A 25,045-nucleotide genomic window follows, 5' to 3' on the forward strand; every position below is an offset into this window, starting at 1 on the left:
GCAACACCGCACCATTTGATATTTGTGGCGTGCATTGAACCCATCCTCACTGTTCTTAATCATAAAAATCCGATTTTTAAGATCAGAAAATGCGAGAGAGAGAGAGAGAGAGAGGAGCTTTCTTCCTCTAAACGCTAATCCAACCTCCCTTCCCGACAAGATGAACGTCTACTCAGATCTACAACAAGGGACAAACCTTTTAACAAATCATTCGAAAAAGCGGACAATCGCAAACAGTATCCAATCAGAAGGCGTGACATGACATTTCCTCCAACATCGAATCAAAACTTTCATTTTACAACTTCAAAATTCAATCGGAGTGGGGATCGGAGTCGGAGGAGGAAGGATCGAGGGAGGGGAAGCAGAGGCAAGCCCAGAGGGAGAGGCCGAACCGCTGCAGGTTCTCGCAGGGGAAGCAGAAGAGGAGGTACAGCACCTCCTCGCTGCTGAACCGCTCCGGGTTGCACGCTATCCACTGGCACGCGCTCGCCGATGCCTTCGCCACCGACTCCACCAGCGAGCTGTTCAACGCCATCTCTGCTCTCTCTCTCTCTCTCTCTGCGCGCTTGTTGATGATGCTGGCTTTTTTTTCTTTCCTTTTGCCTTTTTGATGTGAATGGGTGAGGAAGAAGAGACCAAAATGAGGAAAATTTTGGCTTCACACGGTTTCAACGTTGCTTTTTAGTCGTGGCGACCCCCCAACTACGTCGTTTCTTATTAGCGTTAGTCTATTTTGGCCGGCGATGCCTTCGATAAAGCCATTAATTAACTTTCCCCAACTTTATTACTTCCCTTCCGAATTCCATTCTCGTGGCTCATTAATTTACTGAAAACATCAAGCATTATCATTTAATTATCTTTGATAAATTGATTGCCTACAACACGAGAAAGTCAGGCGCTGAAAAAATTATTAAAATTTTTAAATCTGCAAATGTAAAAGAACAATAGATTCACTAGCAATGCCATTACTCATGATAGTTATCAAGACGAGCAATCCAATTGCATTAAGCCTGCTCGCATTTGATGCGATTCGCGGTGTTATCTCGTGATTTTCTGAGCGATTTGAAGTTGCTACAACAGTGGCCCAACAATATTTGAGATCACCCAAATGTTTTCTACATTTGAAATGAATAACCATCCACGCTCGTCGCTACTTTGCCTTCGTTCATCAAACATGCTTGAGGGAGTTCAGTGAGTCACATCACACAGCAGTTTGACATCTTTGCAGAAGCTGTCCTCCAATGTAAGAAAAATCTAACTGGAGCACACCGAAGCCATAAGCTAGTCCTTGCAAAAAGTTTTATCATAAGATCCTTTCGATTAGAGAATTTCTATCGTCAAGCGGGATACATGTTTACACTTGTGTGGACACTTTTCGACTTTGAACATGGTCTATATCAGGATGAACAAGAGATTCATTTCCAACTTGTCATCATATCATTGAAAAAGGAAAAAACAAAACAGCAATATGCAGCCTTTATCATTTCTTGTATCCGAGAAGTGGTCATTGGCACCAAAAGTCATCCAAATACCCAGGATATGCCAATGCCAAATGGACCTTAAGGATCTATGCTTGAACTAAAACCCCACATTCGAGAGCAGGAATATCAGAAGAATATGGTAGTTACATTTCCTGAACATGAAGCGCTCGATCATTTGGTTTCCAGGAAACCTTTCTCGTCCAGATATGATACCACCTTACCGGCCATGGCACCTGGTGTAGGGCAAATGCCGTCCCTCTGACTTAATTCTATCTGTTAAAAAGAACAGTTCTAAGTAAACCTCATAAGAGATAATCTCGTTATAAATTGCATCTATGCATGAAAAAAGAAGTATGTCAGGTAGCCGGAGATTGACGTCCGTGCCCCTGGATAATTTAAAAGAGAACTACACGGCATGCCGATCTTCCATACCTCACATTTCAAAGGTGGTTCATATGGATCATCAATTCCTGTAAAACCTGCAATATCATTTTGTGAAGGATTGATTAATAAGATATGTGAAGAAGATTTGTGGACCATTTTAATTGTAACATATTAATGTCCAAATTGATTCACGAAACAGAACCCTAGAAGAGTAATTCACAGCTCATGAGTAGACACTGCAAATAATGCTCAATCAGTATATAGATTCATCTTGTAAGATGCGACGTACTACTATAACTGCAAAATCATGGAATTACTGGGAGCTTAAGTAGTTCCCTTGAGTTTCCTATCAAGTAAATTTAATGGTCTCATCTGCATGGGCTCGCGGTGGCATTTCAAGAAAATGTCCTTAATTGTTGCCACAGTCTAGAAAAAGTTCAAGGAGCAAACCTTTAATCTTTCCAGCACGTGCAAGCTTGTAGAGGCCTTTTGCATCTCTGGCCTCGCACAATGCAAGTGGCATGTTCATGAATACCTATAAACAGTCCATCTGTTGTTAGTCCACCTTCAATAGAGTTTAATCGAGTCATGAGATAACAATCTACGAGGAGCTTGCCTCGATAAAACTTCCATCAGGCAGCATTGCACGGCAAGCATCCCGGTCTCTTCTATATGGGGATATCAAACTGGCAATGCATACTAATCCAGCATCAGCAAAGAGCTTCGCCACTTCACCTTCATGAAGGAGAGGAGTTTAGGAATTAGCGCAGCAGGTCTAGACCGGACAAATACCACGTGAAAAGCCACTATGCCAAAAAGTGATAATTTCTAGTTGACACATTGCATAATTACTTACCAACCCTGCGTATATTCTCTGCTCGATCCTCAGCCTTAAATCCAAGATTCTTGTTTAATCCATGGCGAAGGTTGTCTCCATCAAGGACATAAGAAAGCTTTCCCCTGGAATGCAGTTCTCTATTGATTGAGCATGCCAATGTGCTTTTTCCTGAATTGTATGAGTTGAATAGGAGGAAAAAAAAAAAGCAAAAAACAAAACAAAACATGAAGAAATCAAGTCAAATCATGACAAGTAATTCTGTTAGCATCATATCGAAGAAGTCAACTTTAGCAGTCATATCCAACCAAAAAAAAAAAAGAAATTTAGCAGTCGTCAAATTCTGCTACTCACTCACTACCAGTTGTATTTGCCATATGCTACACTCAGTTGCCTCATAAATTCGGTTTAAATTTGCAAATGGACCCTTCATCTTCACTACATGAGAACGGTCCAAAGGTCATGGTAAGGTATGGCTTCCTTGAAGCTGTGGTCACAATTGGAAGACCAGGCACCAGTTGGGCCTTAATATCCAAGTAGCGTGTCAAGTTGCAGCTATTCTCCACAAGCAAACAAACTAATTGGACTAACAGTCATTCTACTCCTTTGTCAGCTGATGCAAGGAAGTCCTCAAATTGATCTTAGATGCACCAAAAGTTACATTTATAGACACTCGACAATTAAGTTGCAGGGATAACTTGGTAAGTCCTTTGGAAGTCAAGGATGTGCAATTAGAATTTAGAACCCACTATCAGTAAAGGTTCAGGCACTCCAAAAAAGGAAGGGTCATTCGGTTGTGTAACACTGCATCTCAAAGGCCCCCAAAAAAATCCAAAATAAGCCCATGTCACAGGGACGCCTCCACATTAGTCCAATGAGAAAAATAGATCCCTCGCCAATGCTTCCATTAAACTAAACCAACCATAACATGCGACAACACAGCCATAGTTAACACTGGTTGATATTTTTTATCTACATAAAGTCAGAAGGGTCTCCACAATCAGACTCCTTGAAAGGTCTACATGCAAAGGCGTGAAAAACATGAAACAAAAGATGTCAACACATTCAACAAATGCAGTAACAGCTCGTATATGTTTGTAAGCAGCAAATCATAAGCAAGTTAGTTACACACCTGATCCACTAAGACCCGTAATCCATACAACACATCCCTTTTGGTTAAGTAGCTTCTGCCTTTCATGCTTCCCCACAGGGCACTCATGCCAAAATATATTCGTAGAATTCCCCACAGTAGACATCAGCAAATATCCTTTCCTGTTTCCTAACCGCACAAAGGACATTTAGTTCATAAAGATATTGCTAGGTATGAAAGACGAGTAGCTCGCACTAAACAATGGAAAAGACAATCATGAAAAAAGGGAAGATCGCAGCAAAACTTAAGAGTTGACAGGTAAGTTTAGTATGTACTACTGTGAGGTCTAGTTTTCCAGGGCTTAATCCAAGATTTATGAAGTTGATAAGGCCTACTCCCAGTCTTACTCAGAAATGATGTGAGATAGTTTCAAAATCCGGCAACCAGCTCACAAAAATACAACTAGCCATCATTTGAAGCATCCCCTTGGAGAAAATTATGCAAGAACTTCCGCGCAATATGCATGAACCAAGGTGCGATATGACCAGTGTTCCACTTCCATTTGGTTACAGTGCGATGCATCCCTATGTAGCCATTACCGAACCACCCCGCTAACCACGCGGGCGTCGGGACTACCCAAATTCACAGAAGACATGGTTCGTTTTTTGTCATGATACAAGTTTTCATAAAACACAAGTTGGTGGACCAAAAATTTGCAACTGATTTTCAATCCAAAACGCGAGATCAAGCTCGATGTCAATCCCCGGTGCAGATTTTCCTTTTTCATGCGCTGGATGGTGGCGAGCTCACAACACTCTCAAGTATCCTTCTGATAGACCGTACCATCAAATTACTCCGCTTTCCTTTCTTATAGAACTTTGCATCATTTCACTTGCTAGAGGAACAACGCTGTGAACAGCAATAAGCAATAGCTACACCCGGAGTTTGATGCATTGCGGATAGTCCCCAATCCTTCAATCACTAAAAATTGCGAAACCCGCAGTCAATCGGAAAGCCAATTCACGAATCCTTCGTTAAAAACAACAGAGCAATGCCGAGCGAAGCGCGGGCCGGCAATAAAGAATCATAAACAACGCAAGGAGCAAGAACTTCTCACGAAGGAACAATACACGAACATCACACGCCTGCGAGCCTACGATCCATCTAAAGCAATCCGCGGAGGCGCCATTTTCCGATCTACGGAGAAACCTGACGCGCGCCACAGGCTCAAAAACCCAGCACACGAATACACAGACGAATGCAGGAACTCCGATCAGCAGCAAGAGGCCGACAACGAGGTACCTGAAATCGAACGGCGCCGGGGGGGGGAGGGGAGTCGTTGGCGACGGCGGTTCTCAGGGAGACGGAGAGAGGAGAGGAGCAGGAGATTAGGGCGAGCGAGAGGGGGAGGTCTCGGGAATGAACGGGAACGAGGAATGGAGGAGATTGAGGGTTGGGGGGGGAGCGGGCATTTATGGAGGTTTCGATGGAGATTGACGGAATGAACCTGGACGCGCGCAGCGTGATGTTGCAGAGCGCCATGATGACCCCGCCGCGGGAGGAGGGGATGGGCAGGGGGATGACGACCATGGGCTATGAGGAATCGCTTCCTCATTTTTCGCACTCGGCTTTTTTTTCGGGCTCTCGCTTTTCCCGGGTGCGCATTTATGCTTCCCACTCATTCCCCCGATATATATATATATATATATATATATATATATATATATATATACTGCTTTTTTTATTAGAATTAATTTGGACGAATTACAATGGTTTGCTAAATTAATATACAGAGCGATGCGATGGTGTTTTTGTCGGCGGTTGAATATGATCCCGCTCGTCTAGAATGCCATATTTGATATGTCGCCGCGTTGCTTGATATGCCCATTCAGTGATTTCGCTTTGTTTGAAACCCGTCATCAATTATCGCATTTTAGTAAGCCGTGATCTCTGATTTCGAGAGGAGAAAAGAAATTGAATTTTCGATTTCGATTGTTGGATAGACTAAGCTTCGATCGATATTTGGCTCCCGCGCCCATTATCTTGATCGTGGTTATACTATCTCTCTCTCTCTAAAACAATCTCGGATGGTAGGTAAGATGGCGATGATGTAGAAGATCTTAGCTATTCATTAGGTCTCTTCCGACGTGCCATCTATCTAAAGAAGGCACGTCAAACTCGCTGTGTATATGAGCATTTTTTTTTTGTTGGTTCATCCATATAACATAAAGCCGAGATTAAATTGCTGCGAAAAGTTGAGATAATTAAAAGAGAATTCGCGCGGTTATTCGATCGAATAAAATTCCATGCATATCCAATGTCGTTGCTTTGAAGAGTAACATCTTCTCGATATCTCATGACTTTAGTGAATTGCGAAGTGATCTCTCTTGCGTGCTAAATACTTGAGATGATTGAGCAAAAAGCATAAATAGAATGAAAGTTGAAACCGATCACGTTTTCCTATAATCCTAATTGTCCCTTGATCGATAGATTACAATATAAATATCACGTGCATCCTGAATGATTATACCGATCCTAAATACGTAAACAAACGAAACTATATAGGTCTTTATTTGATATTATGGATGACTTTACTATTAATTTCAATTGAATCGACTAATCGGCCATATTTTTCACACTCATGGGAGTTCATTTATGTTTATGCTTTACAAATATGATATTTTTTGAGCATTTCTAATTATATCAAGTGTTATTCCTATTTTGGCATTTTGAATTTCCGGAATTTTAGCCACGATTAGCAAAGGACCGGAGAAACTCTCGAGTTAAGAATCAGGAATAAAACCAACGGACCATGCTTGATTACAATTCCGAATTCGTTATCATATTTTTGGAGGGATTGTACTTTTTAATTGGTAAAATTTTTTAAAGAATTACGTTTTCCCTCGTACAGAGAAGAAGAGATTTCCCCAATGTCATATATAGTACGACATTCCTTAGTCAATACTTCACCCTTGGGCACGTGGAGCTATCATGAAATGCTCGACACAAAGCATAAGCACCAATCATAATGATACAATTAGCTGGCTACCGGCCTTGACAATTGGACCCCGAAGCATCGGTGAACTTTTATATCACTTCTTACTTTCCCAATTTGTCTCGTATATACTTATATTACGTTCATACTCTAATGCAATTAAGAGATAAGAAAAAAAAAGAAAATTGACCAAACATAAAGGATAAAATGGTAAAAGAAAAAAAATTAACTACCTGCTTCCTAAAGAGAACTACAGCTGCTAAGATTCCTTAATTGTTGCGACAACCAACCTCATCCTACTCTTCTATTTTATAGAAGATGAATAGATGTTTGTTTTTTTGGTTTGTGAAAGGATTAGGATTAATGAATTCTGACCCAAAAAAAAGAAGGGATTAATAAATATACATTTAGGCTACGTTTGGTAGCCAAAATAAAATTCGGGATATAATAATTTTGTGAAATGTACAAAAAAAAGTCCTGGATCTATTGCATTGGTGTTAATATAATTATAAACATTTTAATTCGGCCAATTTAGTTATAAACTTTTCGCGTTTGTGCCAATTGAGTCCATTTGGGCAATTTTGGCGTGAAATCTCTGACGACGCTGACTGTCCTACGTGGCAAAATCGGCACTAAAGTGAATAATTTTTAAATTTTTTTGGATTTTCTTTCTTTCTTTTTTTCTTCATTTTGTCTGGCGAGGGCCTTTGTGGCCTTGTCTACGTTCAGTAGGGCCACGAAGGCTCATGGGGTGGGCCTTCGTGCCCTCGCCTGCCATCGGCTAGAGCTATTGTGACCTTGCCCGTATCTAGCGAGTGTCGCCAATGACCCTTGTCGGCCAAAATGAAGGAAAAAAAAACAAAAAAATTAGAAATTAAAAAATAATTAAAATATAAAAAATTTATTCGTGTCAGCGTTGATCGTGCCATGTAGGATGCCCGACGTCCACGTCAGCGATTTTCGACAAAAATTGGCCCGATGAACTTAATTGACACAAATGCAAAGGGTTTAGTATTAGATTGATTTAATTGAAAGGTTTACAACTGAATAGGCACCAATGCTATAGGTTGCGAACTTTTTTGGTACTTTTCCCGATAATTTTTGTTCTCTCCCATGTTTGGTTGCTGTTCAATACAGGATAAGGCTCGATATAAGAAGAATATAACCAGGATAAATTTATCCTATATGGAGTGGGATAAAAGTTGATAGAATTTCCTATGTCGGCAGTCTAAAAGCTATTTTTCTTAAAAGACCTATCCTAATTATCTCGTTCTCCTCCATAGCTTGGTTCTCATTGAAATTTCAAGCTCACGTCGAAGTTTCACCAAAGCAAGAAGAGGATCCAAGCTCATTCTCCTCCGTAGCTCTATGGTTTATATCGAAACTTCACGAAAGTGACGAGTGAGTCAAAGCACTATATTTTTTAGAAATGCAAAGACAAACAGTCGTGCTTTTTCTCTCTTGCTTAATATGATATTCTTTAGCTGATCTATCTTGTCAATGTCGCTGTAACCCAATTACAATTTTCATCATAATCGATTCCGTGGCTTCGGAATGCTACAACAAGATCCTTTACAAATTAAGGTTTACATTGCTCGATAATCACGAATTGATTGGTTTCTTTAGCAATGAATTGCGAAGTATTCTTACACGGACAAGATAGGCTATGAAAACGTCCCGCTCTATCACTGCAATTCATCAAACATTGGATTGAACATAGCAAAATCAATGGATTTTATATCCTATCCTATCGAGTTATATCCAGATAATCAAACACAGACTTAATGTTTACTCGTAGTTACAATCTATATCACTATTTAAAAAATAATGTTAAATATTACTATTTTTAATCCAATTAAAGCTATTCATCTTATTATTAGCTTATCATGACTTCACACAAGAAATAAAAAAACCAATCACTTGGTCATAACTACTCAATTTTTCCGTGGTTAATATTAAGGTGAAGTTGTTCAAAATGATCTACCTATCTTTCCAACCACTCAAAGAATTAGTGGTTTGGGAGATGACTTTGGATTTAGTTAAGCAGTCACTTCCGCATTGTCTATTCACATTCAACAGCCCTTTCACTAATTGGACCCCACGCACCAAACCAAATCCACGACCCGGCAAGCAAACGGGTCGGGTTTTTGATCGGTTAGCCATTCGGGTGCGACGGCGAGCACCCCGAGCTTCCCTCGAGTCTCGCCGCCGGCAGCTCCTCCGCGCGAGCGGAGTGCAGAGAGCAGAGATCCATTCAATTCACGTGCGATTTTCTCGCAGATCAAAGAAAAAATCAGCAGCTCTTTCTTCTGCTGCAATCAGAAACTCAATTCGATTTCTTCTCCGGCGGAAAACAAAAAGGGAAAAGGAAAAGCGGAAAAGCAGGGGACGAATGTCAATTACAAGCGACGAAAGGAATCTCCTACTTCACATCGATCGTCACAGAGAGCCAGAGGTACACGCACAAATTACAATTTCCGATGAAGCTCCCCCGCAAGAAGGGGGGGCCGAGGGAGGAGAGGAAACCCTAGCTGCTGCTGCTGCTGCTCTTCACCTTATCCTGCTGATTCCTCATCTCCTTGATGTTCCTCCACAGGTACCTCCCGCTGGCCATGTCGACGAATATCCAGAACCCGTTCTCGATCACCTGAAAGGGACGGGAATTTCGATCCGATGAGACGCGAGTTCATTTCGAAAAGCGAAAGAAAGAAAGAAACAAAATTCATCATCAGCCGAGAGAGCTCCCAAAAAAAATCCCCCCCCCGGGCCCTTACCTTCCTGAGGCCGGAATCCCTGTCCTCCGCCCTCGACTTCGCATCGGCCGCGGGCTCCGGCGGCGAGGCCTCGTCCTCCGGCGAGGACCGGACGGTCCGCCACGCGAAGTAGCCGGCCATGACGGCGGAGAAGAACACTAGGATGAACCTCAGGGGACACATTACCGGAGCGAGCGAGGTCGTCGGCGTCGGCGGCGGTCGGGAGAAGAACGAGAGGGGGCGCGGGGTAGATCGGAGCTTCCTTTTTCGGGCTCTCCGCCTTAGAAAAACCTTCGGTCGAACGGGAGGGGAGAGAGAAGCGCGGGTGGGGGTGGTGTTGGGCGTGGAAAATGACGGAAATGGGGTCGGCGTTGGCGAAGAAGACGGCCGGTTTGGTTTCGGCTTATATAAGCCACGTTCCGAAACCAAGGAAAACGCGTAGTTGCGGATGGTGTAGAGCTCGATTTCGGAGCGCGCTAAGCGACTCGGTATAATGAAAGTTTTTGCGTCTTATTACAAAGTCAAAAGGTTAGCTTCACCTACTCTACTATTTCATAACTTAGTCAAGAATGCCCTACGTAAGAAAACTGGCTTTGCCCGTTCCCACCCATAGTTGTCTCCCACCCAAACATTTTGTTTTATTGATTTTTTTTATAATTTTTTTTACGAGATAAGAACGGGCGAGTAGAGCAACGTGGTGCGCGGCTATGTCTTCCGGACGTCACCGCGAGGGGTTGCGGTCCCACGATTGGAGACCAAAGGTCTAAGCCGCGGCTCCTTAAATCTTGGTTGGGCTAGAAAGAGGTTCGAGAGCGACGGGCTCGCCAATGCAGCCCTGCCTGTTGCCAATGTGTTGAGGATACGAATCTTCTCACATGATGAAAAATGTGTTCGAGAGATCAGGTCTCGCCGAAGGCTTGTCTCGCACTTGATCAGGAACTTGTGATCACGCAAAAGACAATTGACCCCCCCCCCCCCCTCCCATCACTAGACTACCGCGCTTGGCGGTTTTGTTCAATAATGTTTCGTGTGCCCCGGGGATTTTATTCGTGAATTACGTGATTAAAAATTATCACAAAACTGAATAACGAAAAAAGAAGAAGAATATGCAGCATAATCATCGATTGACATGATGTATCACAAGAGGGATAAGTAGATTAGAAATTAGTGACATGCTTTGTTTCGATACCATGTTGGGCGATCGCCATCATCCAAAGAAATAGTTAATAATGATTGGAGAACAGATAAATTCTAAGTGGAGTATTACTCAGTGCCATTTCGCTCTTAATCAATGACCATCGAGACATTTTTGCTCAAAGTGAGGATCTACCGGACTCGTGGAAGATAATGGAACATGGTGGGATGAGATAAGATTAGACTAGGCCAAACGCCCCAAGAAACGTATAAAATAAGAGGACGTGCTCAGCATATGACCCCAATTTTTTAAATGATTGAACAGCTAGGGCATCCTGGCACGTGCCCCCACAATCGTTGACTTTGAATATTCCACACCATGATCAAGAGAGGTTGACCTGGCCATTGGGCTAGGGTTCGAAGGCTTTTTCTTGGGCTATTTGGGCATCTCGAGGTTGCTTCTTGGGCTTGGATGGTGGGTCTACATCTCAATTGTTATTTTCAGCTCGAGTGTGTTCAAATTTAAGTTACCTCATTTACAAACTTTTGCTTGGGTTTAGCCTAACTTCCATCAATCGAAAAGTGGGCATTGTGTGTGTGTGTGTGTGTGTGTATATATATATATATATATATATATATATATATATATATATATATATATATATATATATATAGAGAGAGAGAGAGAGAGAGAGAGAGAGAGAGAGAGAGAGAGAGAGAGAGAGAGAGAGAGAGAGAGAGAGAGAGAGAGAGAGAGAGAGATCGGCTCCGTTTGGTTCGGCTTTGGGGGAATGTGTTTGGGGAAATGCAAAGTCCTTTGGGTTAAATGGGTTTTTCGAAATGTTAGTAATGTTTGGTAAAGTGTATTTTGAAAGCACATTGAGAAGCAACTTTGACTTAAATTCCGTTTGGTAAAAAGTACACTCTATAAAGGACTTTTGCTAGTCCTTTTTTTTAAGAAAAAGTTTCGAACTATCTGCTAGCGGGAATTCAACCATCGCATATGTAAAGCTTTCTCTTTGAATTGCCACAGCATGCAATTGCCTTCGGTCGGTCTTCAAGTCAACTAAGAAAGCACCCAACTCCCATTTTTATATTTTCCATCCAAAATGAAAGATTTTCTAGATGATAAAAGTTTATCAACAAATTCATGGTAATTATTTGGTGCCAATGTTTGTAGATGTTTAAAAGATTAAGGTCTTCAATATAAATAAAGAACCCGCCTAATTGCTCTTGCTCCTGCTTACTGAAATGCAGCTTACCTTTCTCCCTCTGGCTAACTTCCTACATCTCACATTGGCAACATCAAGCCTTTAGAATCTTGTAATAGACTTAGAAAAATCAATGGGCTTCACTCTCTCAACAGCCCAATATTTTGAAGCATAGACGCTAAGCATGTGAGGTCAATGGTCTCCACATACCATTAAAATTAATTGGCATTCCTCGTATCTCTTAGAGTCCGTTTGTTTTGCAGAAAACTCACATTTTGGAAAACATTTTTTTAGGAACAATGGCTTGTATCGCTTACAAAATTGAATGAACGAAAAATATTATCACCGTTCACGAAAATGTTTAGGTATAAATTATTGTCGATAATAAAAACATTTATTGTTGATTAATTATTCTAAACAATATAACCAATCATTTGTAGGAAAATGTTTTCTAAATCGTTTATTTTTCGTAAAACAAACTAACCTCTTAATTTATTTTCATTTTAGTTTGTGCATTAATACGATTATGCGGTAGAGATGGGCACTTTTTATATACATAGTTACTAAGTGTCGCTCTTGTGAGAGAAATCATATACGTCTTCTCTGCACGCATTCAAGTTCAACGAAAGATTTGAAGTTAGAAACGCATGCCAGGACTAAAGCATCCGACAATTCAATTCGCCTTCGAGAGATATAGTATGACCCTGTAACTATGCGTGGCTAGACAAGAAGCAATGAGCATATCGTTAAACACACCAAATGTTCAAAATCACAAGAATATTAGTATTAAACGTCACCTTCTCGACATGATATCTTGATTTTGCTAAGAAGATCTTTCTACAACAGTGTTGGTCATGTGAAGCTGAGCTAAACTAAAGTTTGATACGTGGGAACTTTTGTCAAATCCCCCTTTTGTGAGTGCCACTTTTAACTGAGCGTTTGGAGCACAAGTGAGCTCTAAATAAGAGGTGGGGAATCTAGGGTTGTCGTGCCTCTCAAATAGGTGGCAGCATCTCGTAGATTTTGAGATGGATTCCATCCAAGATTCGTAAATTTAGTGGCGTTCCCATGTTTGCTTCGCTCATTTCAATGCTCCATCATGCTGCCATTAGGGTTTGTCTTGTTCTTGTGTTCTCCTTTCAAAGATGTTTTTCGTGGGCACGTAATTGCTCCTATTCTCTTCGACCCTTTGATCGATTGCGTTAAGACTTTTGATTACACAAAGCCATGTTTAGTGCCATTGATCAGGCATAGGTAGTTCAATTTTTGAAATAACCAAGATTATCAACATTGTTACGGTGATCGAAATGATTCAGGTAGGTAATCAAGAATTTATGTAACTAAGAGTTACTTTTTTCCATCTCTCAGGAGTGGGCGAGATGAAATTTCTTTATTACCGATTATGTTGAATGAGTTAAGGAATTTACGAATGACATCTTATGAAGTTTCATGGACAGCTATGATGGAAAAAAATCAGCATCAATCAATTAATAGGAAGATTATTTCATTTATGGATCAACTTTTAGAAAGATAAAAGGAAAAAAAAAAATGAAAAGGGGAGAGAAAAAATCATGTTATTGCGCAGAATCATTTTTTCCTTTGCTAGAAATCTCATGTCTACACATATTGCCATTGACCAGGGAAAGACAAGACACCCCATTAAATTGGAACTAAAATATCAAATCATTTCTTCTCTTTATCCTTTTCAAAATTAAAATCCATGTTACCCATATAAAACAAATGGTTGAAAAGTTTATACTCAGAATCTCCGTCTGATATCACGTGAGATTTTATGAATCAATGCCAATTGTTCTAAATGCTGAAACTGTTAGATGAATTGGCAAATATTCAAATGATTTGAATATCAAATTATGGTTTTGTTAAATTATCCTGCGAATCAATTTAGTAGTGCTACTCATATGCATGATTAACTTTGTAAAACAGCACTGCCCGGAAAGAAACGAGTTAAGGAACCTTCTGTGGATATAAAGACAAGGGCTTAGTGGGTGGCAATGTGGGTGGCCCCTTTTCTATCTTGTTCTTTCTGGGGGTCAATGTTCATATTACTTTACAACTATCCAACATGCACAAAGAATTGCGATATGGCTAAGGAAGGTTGGTGGAGTGGAATCCACACCTCTTTCGACACTCGACCATCTCCATTTGGAGAAGCACATCACGTCTGAATCCACTTTAAGTGATGTTATGGCATCACCAAATTAATTAAGCGTCGTGATTTTTTTCTTTGAGTAAGAAACGGGGTAATGAATTTCTTCTTCGCCCAAAAGATAACGCGATCACGAACGATATGTACTATTTCAATATGTTGTGTTGTGTAAGCAATTACACTCTTTTCCCGTGTAATTTGGCTTAAATCTTTTTTCCTAGAGTATAAAGGCTAAGGTCCTGAAGTTGTTTAGTGGCCAGGAGATTACAAAATGCATCATTGATGAGAGGATGATCTTCTTTATTGAAATAAAGTGGTGGTTTAATCGTGGGTCGTATAGACATCATACTAACCTTAAAATGGAGAAGGCAAAAAGCATGCACTTGATTATATGCTCCTTTTGTAATCAATCATTCTCTAGTCTCCCTCCAAAGCCAATCAAGTTAGGAGGGAATATCGAGCATTTAAAGTGGGCTAGCCAATTCGATCAAAAAAAAGTGGGCTAGCCAAAGCTTTAATAGGCAGCATGCACCTCTAGCTCTCCCCCAAAGGGTGCTATCAACAGCAAATATCTTCTTCTCTTTTTCTTATATATATTTTTTAATTCTGAGTTGTCACAAGAACTACCACAAGAAAGTGTGAGAACCGACAGGTTCGATTTCAGGAATGAAGCATTGCAATTGCTGGTTACCAATTCAAATGAACTAGTCCCAATCCTCGCAACGTTGGGGTTTGACTGTGTAGCTAGGTTTCTAGTTTGGCACGGCTCTATCTTTCACTCCTCTCACAGTCCCACCTAACTCTAATTTAGCTCAAACTAGACAACAACACGTGGCTCTTCCAAGGGTGGACAACTTATCTTATTGTAAAGTTTCCTGGATACGAAGAAATGGGATGGAGTGTGGTGTACGATGAAACATGAAACCGAATAGATCTAATCGATTCTCAAATGATTTGTCGAAACTAAGAGACATTGGGAATTGGAAAGAGCTTTTCCCTTAAAAGGAGATATGCTCATGTGCTTGATGGCTTATTCAATCCAAAGAATCTATTTGGGGTTTGAAAAAGAATTGCATAATTAGACATGAAGTTTGATTTGGTGATGGGTGAGAGATGACAATACACAGACTGCAATATAATTCCAGACCACAACGTAAATGGAGAAAGAAAGCATGAATAAGGCACCACATGATACATTAAATTCATTCACTGATGCAGACTAACATGTTAAAATAAAAATTGATGTTTCGATGCTAACATGAATGATCCAGTGGTATGACATGCTTACACCAATTGCTAGTTTTGTCTCGACCTAGCTAGCCCACTCGATAATCTCATTTTTGTAAAAGAAGTACGAGGAAAAAAAAAAGGTAAGGATAAACTCCATACTCTTTATGGTTTGAATAGAATGAACATTTGGATCCCGATGTGTAAATCAACGCACATTCTTTCTATCGAGGAGGCATTCTCTATCCCGAAAACCAGATCCAAAATATAAATTGAAGGATGAACCCGGATCGAGCTTCCGTTTCGCCTCATTTCATTCCACCGTATGCAATGCCTCGCGGTACATCGCCCGCGATTCACTTGGCTTAACAAGACCGAGATGAGTTGAGGTAAGACCATTAGAATTGGCACACCTCTATTGACAATTCGGAATACTCGAAAAAGCGATACTCGAATACAATTGCATGTTGCAACTCTCTCTTCTCTCTGTCTCTCTCCCCTCGTCCATCGCTACTTTAAAGAAGCATAAACAACTCTCAGTAGTCACGCAATAATGGAGGCACTCGGTACCGTTCCTTTTTGAATGCTGAATTGTCGTGACATAAGCTTTTGCCTTAACCCAAATACGTAATTGTTGCTAATGGCTCTTCCCTTTTGCAATCTTTTGGTCGATGACGCTTATTAGAAAAGAAGGGTCTGCAGTTCGAGCCAAGAAACTAAAGCAGCAGACAATCGACACATCGTCCTCACGATTTTCGAAACGACTTCTGTTTTTACGACCGAGGAGGACTGAACGAACGATGAAATCCCACGTTCAATGACCCATCATCAAGAAAGCTAGCCCCTTTTGTTTTGCCGAAAGGCTCCAAACAAAAGAGAGAGAACCTCGCAGATTTTAATGGCTTATATAAATGCAGCGTGGGTGTCGAGTGGGATTCATGTACCCACATGCACATTCGCTAATCCCAGGGCTTTGCTCCTCCAAGTCAGCATCTCTCTCTCTCTCAATGGAAGGTGACGAGGTAAGGCCCTTCCCCCCCACCCTTTTCTTTTCTTTTTTTTCTGGGGTCTTCTTTGCGTCGGGGTGAGGGTGAGTTTGGGTTTTTAGTGATGTCTGAGTCTGACACCGAGGGTATGGTCATCCAGCATGTTGTCGTGGAGGGGCATCATATTCTCCTGGGAAAAAAACTGTCTTCGGCATGTTCGGAGATGTTGATGGGTTTTACCTCAACTGTTTCACTTGGATTTATTCGTATATTATCCCGAGGACATTGGATTGAATTGGTGTGTGCAGTGATTCCTTTTTTGGGGGGGTTCGTGAGAATTTTTCCCACTCTCTCCACCTTTCCTGGGTTCTCTATAAGAATGCGATTCTGATTCTAACTTCCACAACTCGCACGCATGTTGCAGATTCTGTGTTGGGCTTGGGTTCATTCCATCCCTTAAAGCCAAGAGATCGTTTTTGATCGGCAAAGGGAAAAGATTTGGTCTTGCAGAAGCTCTCACTCTCTCTTCCAAGGGTATGCACCAGCAACTTCTCTATTTCCCACCCTCTTTCTAGTTTACAAGGACTCCTTTTGAGATCATTTTCTGGGAGGTTTTGTCATGAAAATGACCCAGCCATATAAAGAAAGACATGGTTTTGGTTCTTCTTGTTCTCTTATTGCTGTTCTGTAGCAGAGAGGGGCCAGGGCTTGGTGGGTTTTCTCTTTGGTTTTCAATTTCTGTTTGCGAATTATCGTTCCTGTAGAATTGTACATCTTCCTTTTGACAATTTAAGTTCCAACGAGAACAACAAGATGCTACCCACACACAAAAAAAGAAAAAAACAGAAGGCAAGAACAAGAACAACAAGAATGCTGTGGTCTTTGCCAGAGGAAAATACAGGAATTTTGGTCCCTGTTTATTGCTCTGAAACTGCAGTCAAAAGGGTCTTTGCCACGTGTCCAATGTAAGAAAGGGTCTTATTTTGCATGGTTGACACGATTTATTTTTTCTTTTCTTGATCCGAGGTGATCTCAATATATCTTGATTTCTCCTTTTGTTTGCTGATAAAGAAATTTTCTTCCTTGCAAATATTAAAAATGCCTCCTTTCCTTTTAAGTGAGTGCCGTTTTGCAGAGCCTTTTGGTCCTGTTTCTGTTCTTGGAGTCCTCAGGCAAAAAAAGTTACCCGAATGGTAACTTTGTTTTTGCTACGTCAGCTTCAGCTTTTCTACCGACGTCATCCTCTTTTTCCCTCCCGCTAATGATTAATTAAACACTTATCTGAATTAAAAGATCAAATAGATTATTTTATTACATCTGCATGGATAGTGGTTATACACAATCCTTTTATGTGGGGTTAGCCCAGAATGGACCCTCAAAATGTAAAAAACGTGCTTCAAGCAATTGTCTAGACATTTCTATGGGGACAGGGTTTCTTTTTGATCTTATACTTTGGCCAGACTCTCTCAGATAAGACCTCTTTGGACCCAATTGTGCAAAAAATGGTATCCCATTTGGACTGTTGAGCATGAGGAGACTTACAGAATGTCATGCCTCAGAAAATCTTCAAGCTCACCTTACATATTCATCTTTACTCTTCATACAGGGGCTCTTCTTTAACCCTGCCAATTTGAGTAAAATAATGTCAACTCTCTCAATTTAGTCAAATTATCATTCAATGGCTGCTTTTGAGTCTGGTGAAGGTTATATTTGGTCATGCCACATGAGAGAGAGAGAGAGAGAGAGAGAGAGAGAGAGAGAGAGAGAGAGAGAGAGAGAGAGAGAGAGAGAGAGAGAGAGAAGTTTCCTGAGCAGACCATGCTAAATTGTTTAATGAAATGGCACTTGAGATTCAAGCTCGAAAGCAATAAGTGAGCATAGGAATTAGAGACTGATGTTAGGGGGATGGGGGTGCAACCAGCATGGAGTCAGATGCTAAGGCATATTTTATAATATTCTGGGACAGAAAAGACAGACCTCGATATATGGATTAACATTGATCCTTTGCTTCGGTAATATGCAATTAAAGATATCCTAAGGAAACAAGATTGGATTTAGATCAGCTCATGGATCTCGCAGAGTGAAAGTATGGTGCAAAAAGTCAAGCATAGTTCTCCCTGATAATATAGAAAAAACAATCAGCATATGCTTAATAAACAAATCTCTTCTCTTCACTGGCGAACAAAGTGCTTTAAGTCTATGAGTTCGAATTCTGCACATGCCAAACTGCTCAAGCCGTGGATTCATTAAAAAGGTTAGGGTTTCTTAGAAGCTTATGCAATGTTCTGTATTTAGCTGGATTATTGAGATAAGAAGCGAGTGCTCCTGTTTGCATATTGTCCTTCAGCACATTGCACTCATATAAAAAGAGATTTGACTTTTGTTATTCACCTCTTTTCTGGCTAAGCTTATCGGAATTGATTCCCATTTTTCCTCCATAAACAACATTTCCAATCTCGCTGCATCTTCTCTATCATGCTTTGAGCAGAAAACATGAACGCGTTAGCAGCAACCAATAGGAACTTCAAGCTAGCAGCTCGGCTGTTGGGGTTGGACTCTAAGCTTGAGAGGAGCTTGCTTATTCCTTTTAGAGAAATCAAGGTAATTGGTTCTGTTTGAGACCCCTTTTTCATCTGCCATACGAATGAATACATCAAGACATGGGTCTGATTCTGGGTGCTTCCGTGCAGTAGACTTGCGATTTATTTACTCTTTCTTTTGAAGGAGAAGCATAGAATGACATGATGGATTATGCAGGTTGAGTGTACCATTCCCAAAGATGATGGAACACTGGCTTCATATGTCGGATTCAGGGTTCAGCATGACAATGCTAGGGGCCCGATGAAGGGGGGAATCAGATACCACCCAGAGGTTCTCTCTCTCTCTCTTTCTCATGTGTATACAATCCTTTGTCCGTTTGTGTCCGCATGTGTGAAATACCAATGGAAGGCAAAATCCATTTGCTTAACAGGACAGCTGTTCTGCTCACTTGCAACTCCTGCTCATTATTGAGTGTTGGTCTCAGGGTGCTATTAGACGAGTTCCATAATTTAAGTATGTGTGCATCTAGATCATCTTTTTTTATGGTTTTCTCCATCTATCAGATGTCTGTATGGATAGCTATCAAAATTTGAATGTCTAGCCATATTGGCCATAGTTAGGCACTGAGGTTATGTGTATATATTTAGGTTGACCCAGATGAGGTGAATGCTTTGGCTCAATTGATGACATGGAAGACAGCAGTAGCAAATATACCATATGGCGGAGCTAAGGGTGGCATAGGATGTGACCCCGCAGAATTGAGCATTTCCGAGCTGGAACGCCTTACCCGAGTTTTCACCCAGAAGATACACGACCTGGTTGGAGTCCACACTGATGTTCCAGCACCCGATATGGGAACAGGTCCTCAGGTTGAACAATCACAATGCATTATCATATATGAACTACTTTTTTCACCGTCTCCTCTTGAGAGTATCATTCATTCGGATCGACTCTTACATCAATTATTGGTTCCCATGTTTGAGAACAGACGATGGCATGGATTCTGGATGAGTACTCAAAATTTCATGGCTACTCGCCTGCGGTGGTGACTGGAAAACCAGTTGTAAGTTGATTTACTAAAGTCACATCTCTGTAGTCTTACCCTGAGTGAATTTGTGTTAATGCTGTGGCTGTGAACAAATGTCCAAATTGTCTCGGCATGCGTGTTCTCATTTCCATCAGTAGTAGATAGTTCAATTACTTTAAGTTTGCTACAATGTAAAATCACAGGTCTATCTTAAGTGTTAACAGGGAAGAAAAACTGCAAGTATAGTATTGACTGTTGAGCTGTCAGGATTCTATTGATCATGTTTGTTCTGATCATATATTGTGCATTATCCAATTTAGGATCTCGGTGGATCTCTGGGGAGAGACGCAGCTACTGGAAGAGGAGTCCTTTTTGCAACTGAGGCCCTGCTGAACGAATATGGAAAGAGCATCGCTGGTCAGCGGGTTGTTATACAGGTGCGAGTTATGTACTACAAAGCTGCTATCAAATGATAATTGTGCCAAGGCATTACAGCTATTTCTAGAAAATTTCTCTAGCCAATAGCACCCGAAATGAGTAAACTACTTGTATAATTTCTCTTGTTCTGAAAGTTTGAGACAGTTTTATGATGTAGTACTATGTTTTTCCATCAGGGTTTTGGAAATGTGGGTTCATGGGCTGCCCAACTCATCAGTGAGAGTGGTGGGAAAGTCGTTGCTGTAAGTGACATTACAGGAGCCATCAAGAACAGCAACGGGATCGACATTCCGGCCCTGCTCAAGCATGTTAAGGAAAAGAGGGGAGTCAAAGGTTTCCATGGTGGCGACGCGATAGATCCCAAGTCGATATTGGTTGAAGATTGCGACATTCTCATTCCCGCAGCCCTAGGTGGTGTCATAAACAGGTATTTATCAGTGCAAGAGACACCAAGTACGGCCTCTTCTAATTTCAAAATAATGAGCAATTTGCTGCATACTCTGCCTTGAACAAAGAACACCATTCAAATTATCCTGTTTAGAATACTCGAGTTCCATTATCTGAATCATAATCGTTGAGTTTCTGCCTAAAGAGTGCCCATTTGATCTGATTGAAGGGAAAATGCAAATGACATCAAGGCCAAGTTAATCATTGAAGCAGCTAACCATCCGACTGACCCTGAGGCCGATGAGGTTAGTCAATGGTCAGGAATCGGTTAGACTATGAGACACAATGTTGTCGACGTGATGAACAGCTTCTTTGGTACTGTTTTCCAGATCTTATCGAAGAAAGGGGTGGTCATCCTTCCCGACATATATGCAAATTCTGGCGGAGTTACCGTCAGTTACTTTGAGTGGGTTCAGGTATCGTTAGCCGGATCTTCATGTTTGCTGCGCCGCAAGATTAGTAGCTTACAAAGAGTCTCTTCGACTATATATTTTGTAAATTACAATAAGAATACAAACTATTTGTGCTTGGCCAAAGACATTAGAGCACTCTATACGGGGGTTTAACGAACCAAGGAGCAAACTAGCTCTGGTTAGAGCTGCTTTATATGTGATTCTTGATGAGTCTTTGGATTGCAGAACATACAAGGTTTCATGTGGGATGAGGAGAAGGTGAACAATGAGCTGAAGACCTACATGACCAAGGGCTTTAAGGCGGTGAAAGAGATGTGCAAGACCCACAACTGCGATCTCCGCATGGGCGCCTTCACTCTTGGGGTCAACCGCGTCGCTCAGGCCACGGTCCTTCGGGGCTGGGGGGCCTGAAAAACTCGTCGACCGCCTGGAATAAGTAAAAGAAAGGAGGCTTTGCTTCCCATTCATGCTCCTTTTAAATTGTTATCTTCTTGATATTTCATCTGTGCTTCTGTTTTGCTGTGATTTGTGTTTCTGGCTTCATCTGAGACTCTGAGTGAGAGTGAGGAGATCAAATTGGGTTGTACTTTGTTATGATCGCTAGAGTGGCAAAGTTCATTCCCACTCTAATAATGCTTGGATACAATGATGTAGTTCTTAGCAATTCCGTGACAGGTGAAGAAAATTCCATTCAGGTAACTGTTTTAACTGTCGATACGCGAAAATGAAAAAAATTAACGGTCGAAACCATTTGAATTTTTGCAGAAATTGTGAGTATAGAACAAGTAGCTATATTGTCCGTGCGTTTTCTTTTCCAAATCTAAATATTTGAAGGACAAATTAACAATCATCCACGGAAAAAAGCCAAGTAAGGTATAGAAGTTAATGTATCGTGTTTAAAATGGAGAGCAAATAATTTCCAAAAAGCACTTGCTTTATAACTTTCACGCCTTTTCTAATCAAGTCCTATTTGTTAATTTGTCTAATTATCTACGTTCTACTTTTATAAATTTTCTAATCCAGTTGAATTAAGCTATGATGTCGTCGGAAGACACGCAAGTATAAGTAGTTAGAACACGCGGATGCGCATGTGGATGTATATGGAAAAATTTAGCTAATGTGAACGACCATGTGGGACACGTCGTTCGACGGTTACTTTAGTACGATTTGGTAGGATTCAGTATTGGAGAGTTAGAAAGTTTGTGAAACTAGAAGGACTTGATCCAAAGTGTCGACTGGAGTCTCACGGCCTTCCCAATGCTGACTTTTGTTACATGGGATTTTTAAAATTGTTCCCAAACACCTACATTTTGGCCCAAGGGGCCTTGGGTGGGAAAGCCTTTCCCAAACGCAGCCTCAAATTTGAGACTTGTATCTTGACCCTGAGGATCACCAAATTACATAAGATCAAATTGCAAATTCCATTTCCTTCAGTAAAATAAACGTGCTGTGATCCTCACCTTATGTCAATGCACGCCCAAATTGGAGAAAAGAAAGAAAATATACTCTTACCATATTATTTCCTAATTGATAAGAGATCAATCATACTTATTAATATCTTACAATTCTTGATTGGTATCTCACCATTCGACTTGATTCAAGATCCAATCTATATGCATCTTGCGATTCCATGATATATTGAATCTAAAAGTGTATCTATCAATTTATCACTAAATCTACTAACTCTATACACACACACACACCCACATATATATATATATATATATATATATATATATATCAACTGTATTGATTAATAACTTGTTATGGTTACCTATCAAATAAAGTAGGCTCTATCCTAATCCATGGCATATATTTTAATATTATGGTTTCATAATGATACAAATCAATATTTGTATATTACATATCGATACTAAACGATATGACACATAAACCTTTTCACAATATTCGAGAAGGATAATGTGCCACAATATCGTATGTTATGCTAAATAGATACCCGAAAATAAGATATCTTTTTATCTGATCATAGGTTTTACTCGAATTTTGGTCATTTTGCATACTTCCCATTTTTATGTTAAGAAAAAAACTAATCGTTTATATTCTAGTGTATCTTACGGTTCGATTTGATTTTTCAATGTGACATCCATGGATTTGGTATTTCGATTTCCAATTATGGAATCACATAAATACTTGATTGTCAAGTACAGGGTCGAGCACGATGCATGTGTGTGTTTATATATATATATATAACATCCCAATTGGTGAATTATAATTAAAGAAGAAAAAAGCAAGATGGAGCACAAGGAGTATTTCGTTGAAGCGACGTACCACGACTTCTTTAACCCCGAGAATCCCCCCAAGACCGTGTTCATCAGAGATCCTCATGCACCTTCTTCTCATTCTTCTTCTTCTTCTTCCAAATCCAAACCCACGACCAAACCAAGCCCAAATCCAAACCCAAATCAAACACTGTCTCCATCTTCAATCCTGCGACCAATGCGATAGAGGAGATGAGAGCGGAAGAGTACCGTCGACGTTACCATAAGGATACTCCACCCAGTCATGGACAAGGCGGCGGCGGCGGCGGTGCTTCTGGCTCCGGTTCCGGTCGGCACTCTCGAGGTTAGGGCCTCTCTTGCTCTCGTGATAGAATTGTTTCCTAGACCTGATTCGTGGCGGCACGGTCTGAATGTCAGCCACCTTGACCACATAATGGTTCGACCGGATCCTTTCTTAGCGGCAAAACTTGGACATGACTCGGTCCTGCCCATTTTGCCGCCTTTCGGCCTGACCGGACCCGGCGGCTCTTTAACAAGTCTCATGAACACAACTAGCATTCTTTCTATTTTTTCGTTTGTCACGCTTTCATCGAACATCAGTACACAAAATCTTACGTGGTTTGATTGAGTCCATATGACAACTCTCACCTCCTTAATTGGTAGACGATTTCCGATGGAAACCTTACATGTTTGGTGCTTGCGTTGTCATTGTAGGTAAAAGTAAAAAGTAAAGAAACTCGAGTAATGAGAAGACAGGATGAACATCTTACTTTTATTACGTGTTTGAATAATATTTTATGATATAAAGAAAAATCACTTTATTGGTATCAACATTTGGGGTTTCGATTCACAATTGGCATTTCGATGTCCAATCATGGGATCAATCACATATGTACGTGATCATCAAGTCCAAGAATAAGCATCATGTGTGTATTTATGACGTCCCCATTGGTCAATTAAAGTTATAGAAGTAAGAAAAAACCATGACGGCCACCATTAGAGATATTCAGGGAGCTTCTTCTCAATCTTCTTCTAAATCCAAATCAGATTCGTTCTTCATCCTCAACTCGATGAACCCAGTAGGGGAGATCGATGCGCGAGAGCTTTATCCACGCGGCGATCCACATGCTCATCCCCGTCATGGTGGCGGCGCTTCTGGCTCCAGCTCCGGTCGTCTCTTCCGAGGTAAGCGACTCTCTCTAGCTCTCGCTCTTGCGGAATGAACGATTCTTTCCTAGACTCGGTCCATGGCGGCGACACCGTCTGCATCGCAGCCACCAAACAATGCGCCTGGGTTCTCTTTAACATCTGTTTTTCTTTTTTCTGCTTTTTTCTTTGTTCGACCGAGTCCATACAATACACTCGCATCTCTCTATACGATAGTTGACTTTCGATCGAAACCTGATGCGTTTGGTGCTTGCTCGTGCCGTCGTTGCAGGCAAAAAATAAAAAGCAGCGAGGCTTGAGCGATGAAGATAGGACGGGCTTTTCAATGGGATTCTAACTTTCATTTCCTCCTAAAGTAATGTTGCGCAGTATCAATAAAGGCCACTTTCTTGATATGAACTGCTGGTTTATGGACATCATCCTCGCACCGACGTTCCCTTTCATTTTTGAAGATATTGTTCAGCTTCATCTATTATCATATTGACGTGTATAGATAGATGGATATGACT

At 40.9% G+C, this 25,045-nt stretch overlaps 3 protein-coding genes across 8 annotated transcripts; 1 reads left to right on the forward strand and 2 right to left on the reverse strand.

The window, feature by feature from the left end:
* Positions 1-1,288: 1,288 nt before the first annotated feature.
* Positions 1,289-5,361, reverse strand: LOC115674870 (adenylyl-sulfate kinase 3). 3 transcript variants are annotated; one of them, XM_056321452.1, is made up of 8 exons: positions 5,093-5,203; positions 4,634-4,771; positions 3,833-3,979; positions 2,722-2,871; positions 2,482-2,600; positions 2,316-2,400; positions 1,914-1,960; positions 1,289-1,754 (listed from the first exon to the last, which is right to left on the reverse strand). In XM_056321452.1, exons 3-8 carry the CDS (start codon positions 3,954-3,956, stop codon positions 1,653-1,655), a joined length of 627 nt encoding a protein of 208 aa, XP_056177427.1. In that variant the 5' UTR covers positions 3,957-3,979; positions 4,634-4,771; positions 5,093-5,203; the 3' UTR covers positions 1,289-1,652. The 3 variants fall into 3 exon arrangements, with proteins under 3 accessions (XP_056177427.1, XP_056177426.1, XP_030453249.1); XM_056321451.1 differs by lacking the exon at positions 4,634-4,771 and having other exon boundaries at positions 5,093-5,361; XM_030597389.2 differs by lacking the exon at positions 4,634-4,771 and having other exon boundaries at positions 3,833-3,972; positions 5,093-5,231.
* Positions 5,362-9,066: 3,705 nt separating this feature from the next.
* On the reverse strand, positions 9,067-9,783 carry LOC115674568 (uncharacterized). The gene is made up of 2 exons (XM_030596980.2): positions 9,560-9,783; positions 9,067-9,432 (listed from the first exon to the last, which is right to left on the reverse strand). Exons 1-2 carry the CDS (start codon positions 9,719-9,721, stop codon positions 9,313-9,315), a joined length of 282 nt encoding a protein of 93 aa, XP_030452840.2. The 5' UTR covers positions 9,722-9,783; the 3' UTR covers positions 9,067-9,312.
* Positions 9,784-15,952: 6,169 nt separating this feature from the next.
* LOC115674784 (glutamate dehydrogenase 1) lies at positions 15,953-21,715 on the forward strand. 4 transcript variants are annotated; one of them, XM_030597295.2, is made up of 11 exons: positions 15,953-16,299; positions 16,688-16,797; positions 18,752-18,864; positions 19,021-19,134; positions 19,452-19,673; positions 19,793-19,867; positions 20,152-20,268; positions 20,446-20,696; positions 20,886-20,961; positions 21,046-21,132; positions 21,355-21,715. In XM_030597295.2, the coding sequence occupies exons 3-11, from the start codon at positions 18,757-18,759 to the stop codon at positions 21,538-21,540; spliced, it is 1,236 nt and encodes a 411-aa protein (XP_030453155.2). In that variant the 5' UTR covers positions 15,953-16,299; positions 16,688-16,797; positions 18,752-18,756; the 3' UTR covers positions 21,541-21,715. The 4 variants fall into 4 exon arrangements, with proteins under 4 accessions (XP_030453155.2, XP_030453159.2, XP_056158265.1 ...); XM_030597299.2 differs by lacking the exon at positions 16,688-16,797; XM_056302290.1 differs by lacking the exons at positions 15,953-16,299; positions 16,688-16,797 and adding an exon at positions 18,364-18,517.
* Positions 21,716-25,045: the final 3,330 nt, after the last annotated feature.

Source organism: Syzygium oleosum, unplaced genomic scaffold (assembly GCF_021117445.2).
Source record: "Syzygium oleosum isolate NSW1041296 unplaced genomic scaffold, Sole_v2.1 Sole_v2.23, whole genome shotgun sequence".
NCBI classification, from domain to species: Eukaryota; Viridiplantae; Streptophyta; class Magnoliopsida; order Myrtales; family Myrtaceae; genus Syzygium; species Syzygium oleosum.

Excerpts from the sequence above, each read along its gene's own strand:
- LOC115674568 (XM_030596980.2), bottom strand. The coding sequence starts at position 9,721 with ATGTGTCCCCTGAGGTTCATCCTAGTGTTCTTCTCCGCCGTCATGGCC. Across the intron at positions 9,433-9,559 it reads GGGATTCCGGCCTCAGGAAG|GTGATCGAGAACGGGTTCTG; the intron begins GTAAGGGCCCGG and ends CGTCCCTTTCAG.
- LOC115674784 (XM_030597295.2), top strand. The coding sequence starts at position 18,757 with ATGAACGCGTTAGCAGCAACCAATAGGAACTTCAAGCTAGCAGCTCGG. Across the intron at positions 19,868-20,151 it reads TGGTGACTGGAAAACCAGTT|GATCTCGGTGGATCTCTGGG; the intron begins GTAAGTTGATTT and ends TATCCAATTTAG. Across the intron at positions 20,697-20,885 it reads CTAGGTGGTGTCATAAACAG|GGAAAATGCAAATGACATCA; the intron begins GTATTTATCAGT and ends ATCTGATTGAAG.
- LOC115674870 (XM_056321451.1), bottom strand. The coding sequence starts at position 3,956 with ATGTCTACTGTGGGGAATTCTACGAATATATTTTGGCATGAGTGCCCT. Across the intron at positions 2,601-2,721 it reads AGAGAATATACGCAGGGTTG|GTGAAGTGGCGAAGCTCTTT; the intron begins GTAAGTAATTAT and ends TCCTTCATGAAG. Across the intron at positions 1,755-1,913 it reads AACCACCTTTGAAATGTGAG|ATAGAATTAAGTCAGAGGGA; the intron begins GTATGGAAGATC and ends TCTTTTTAACAG.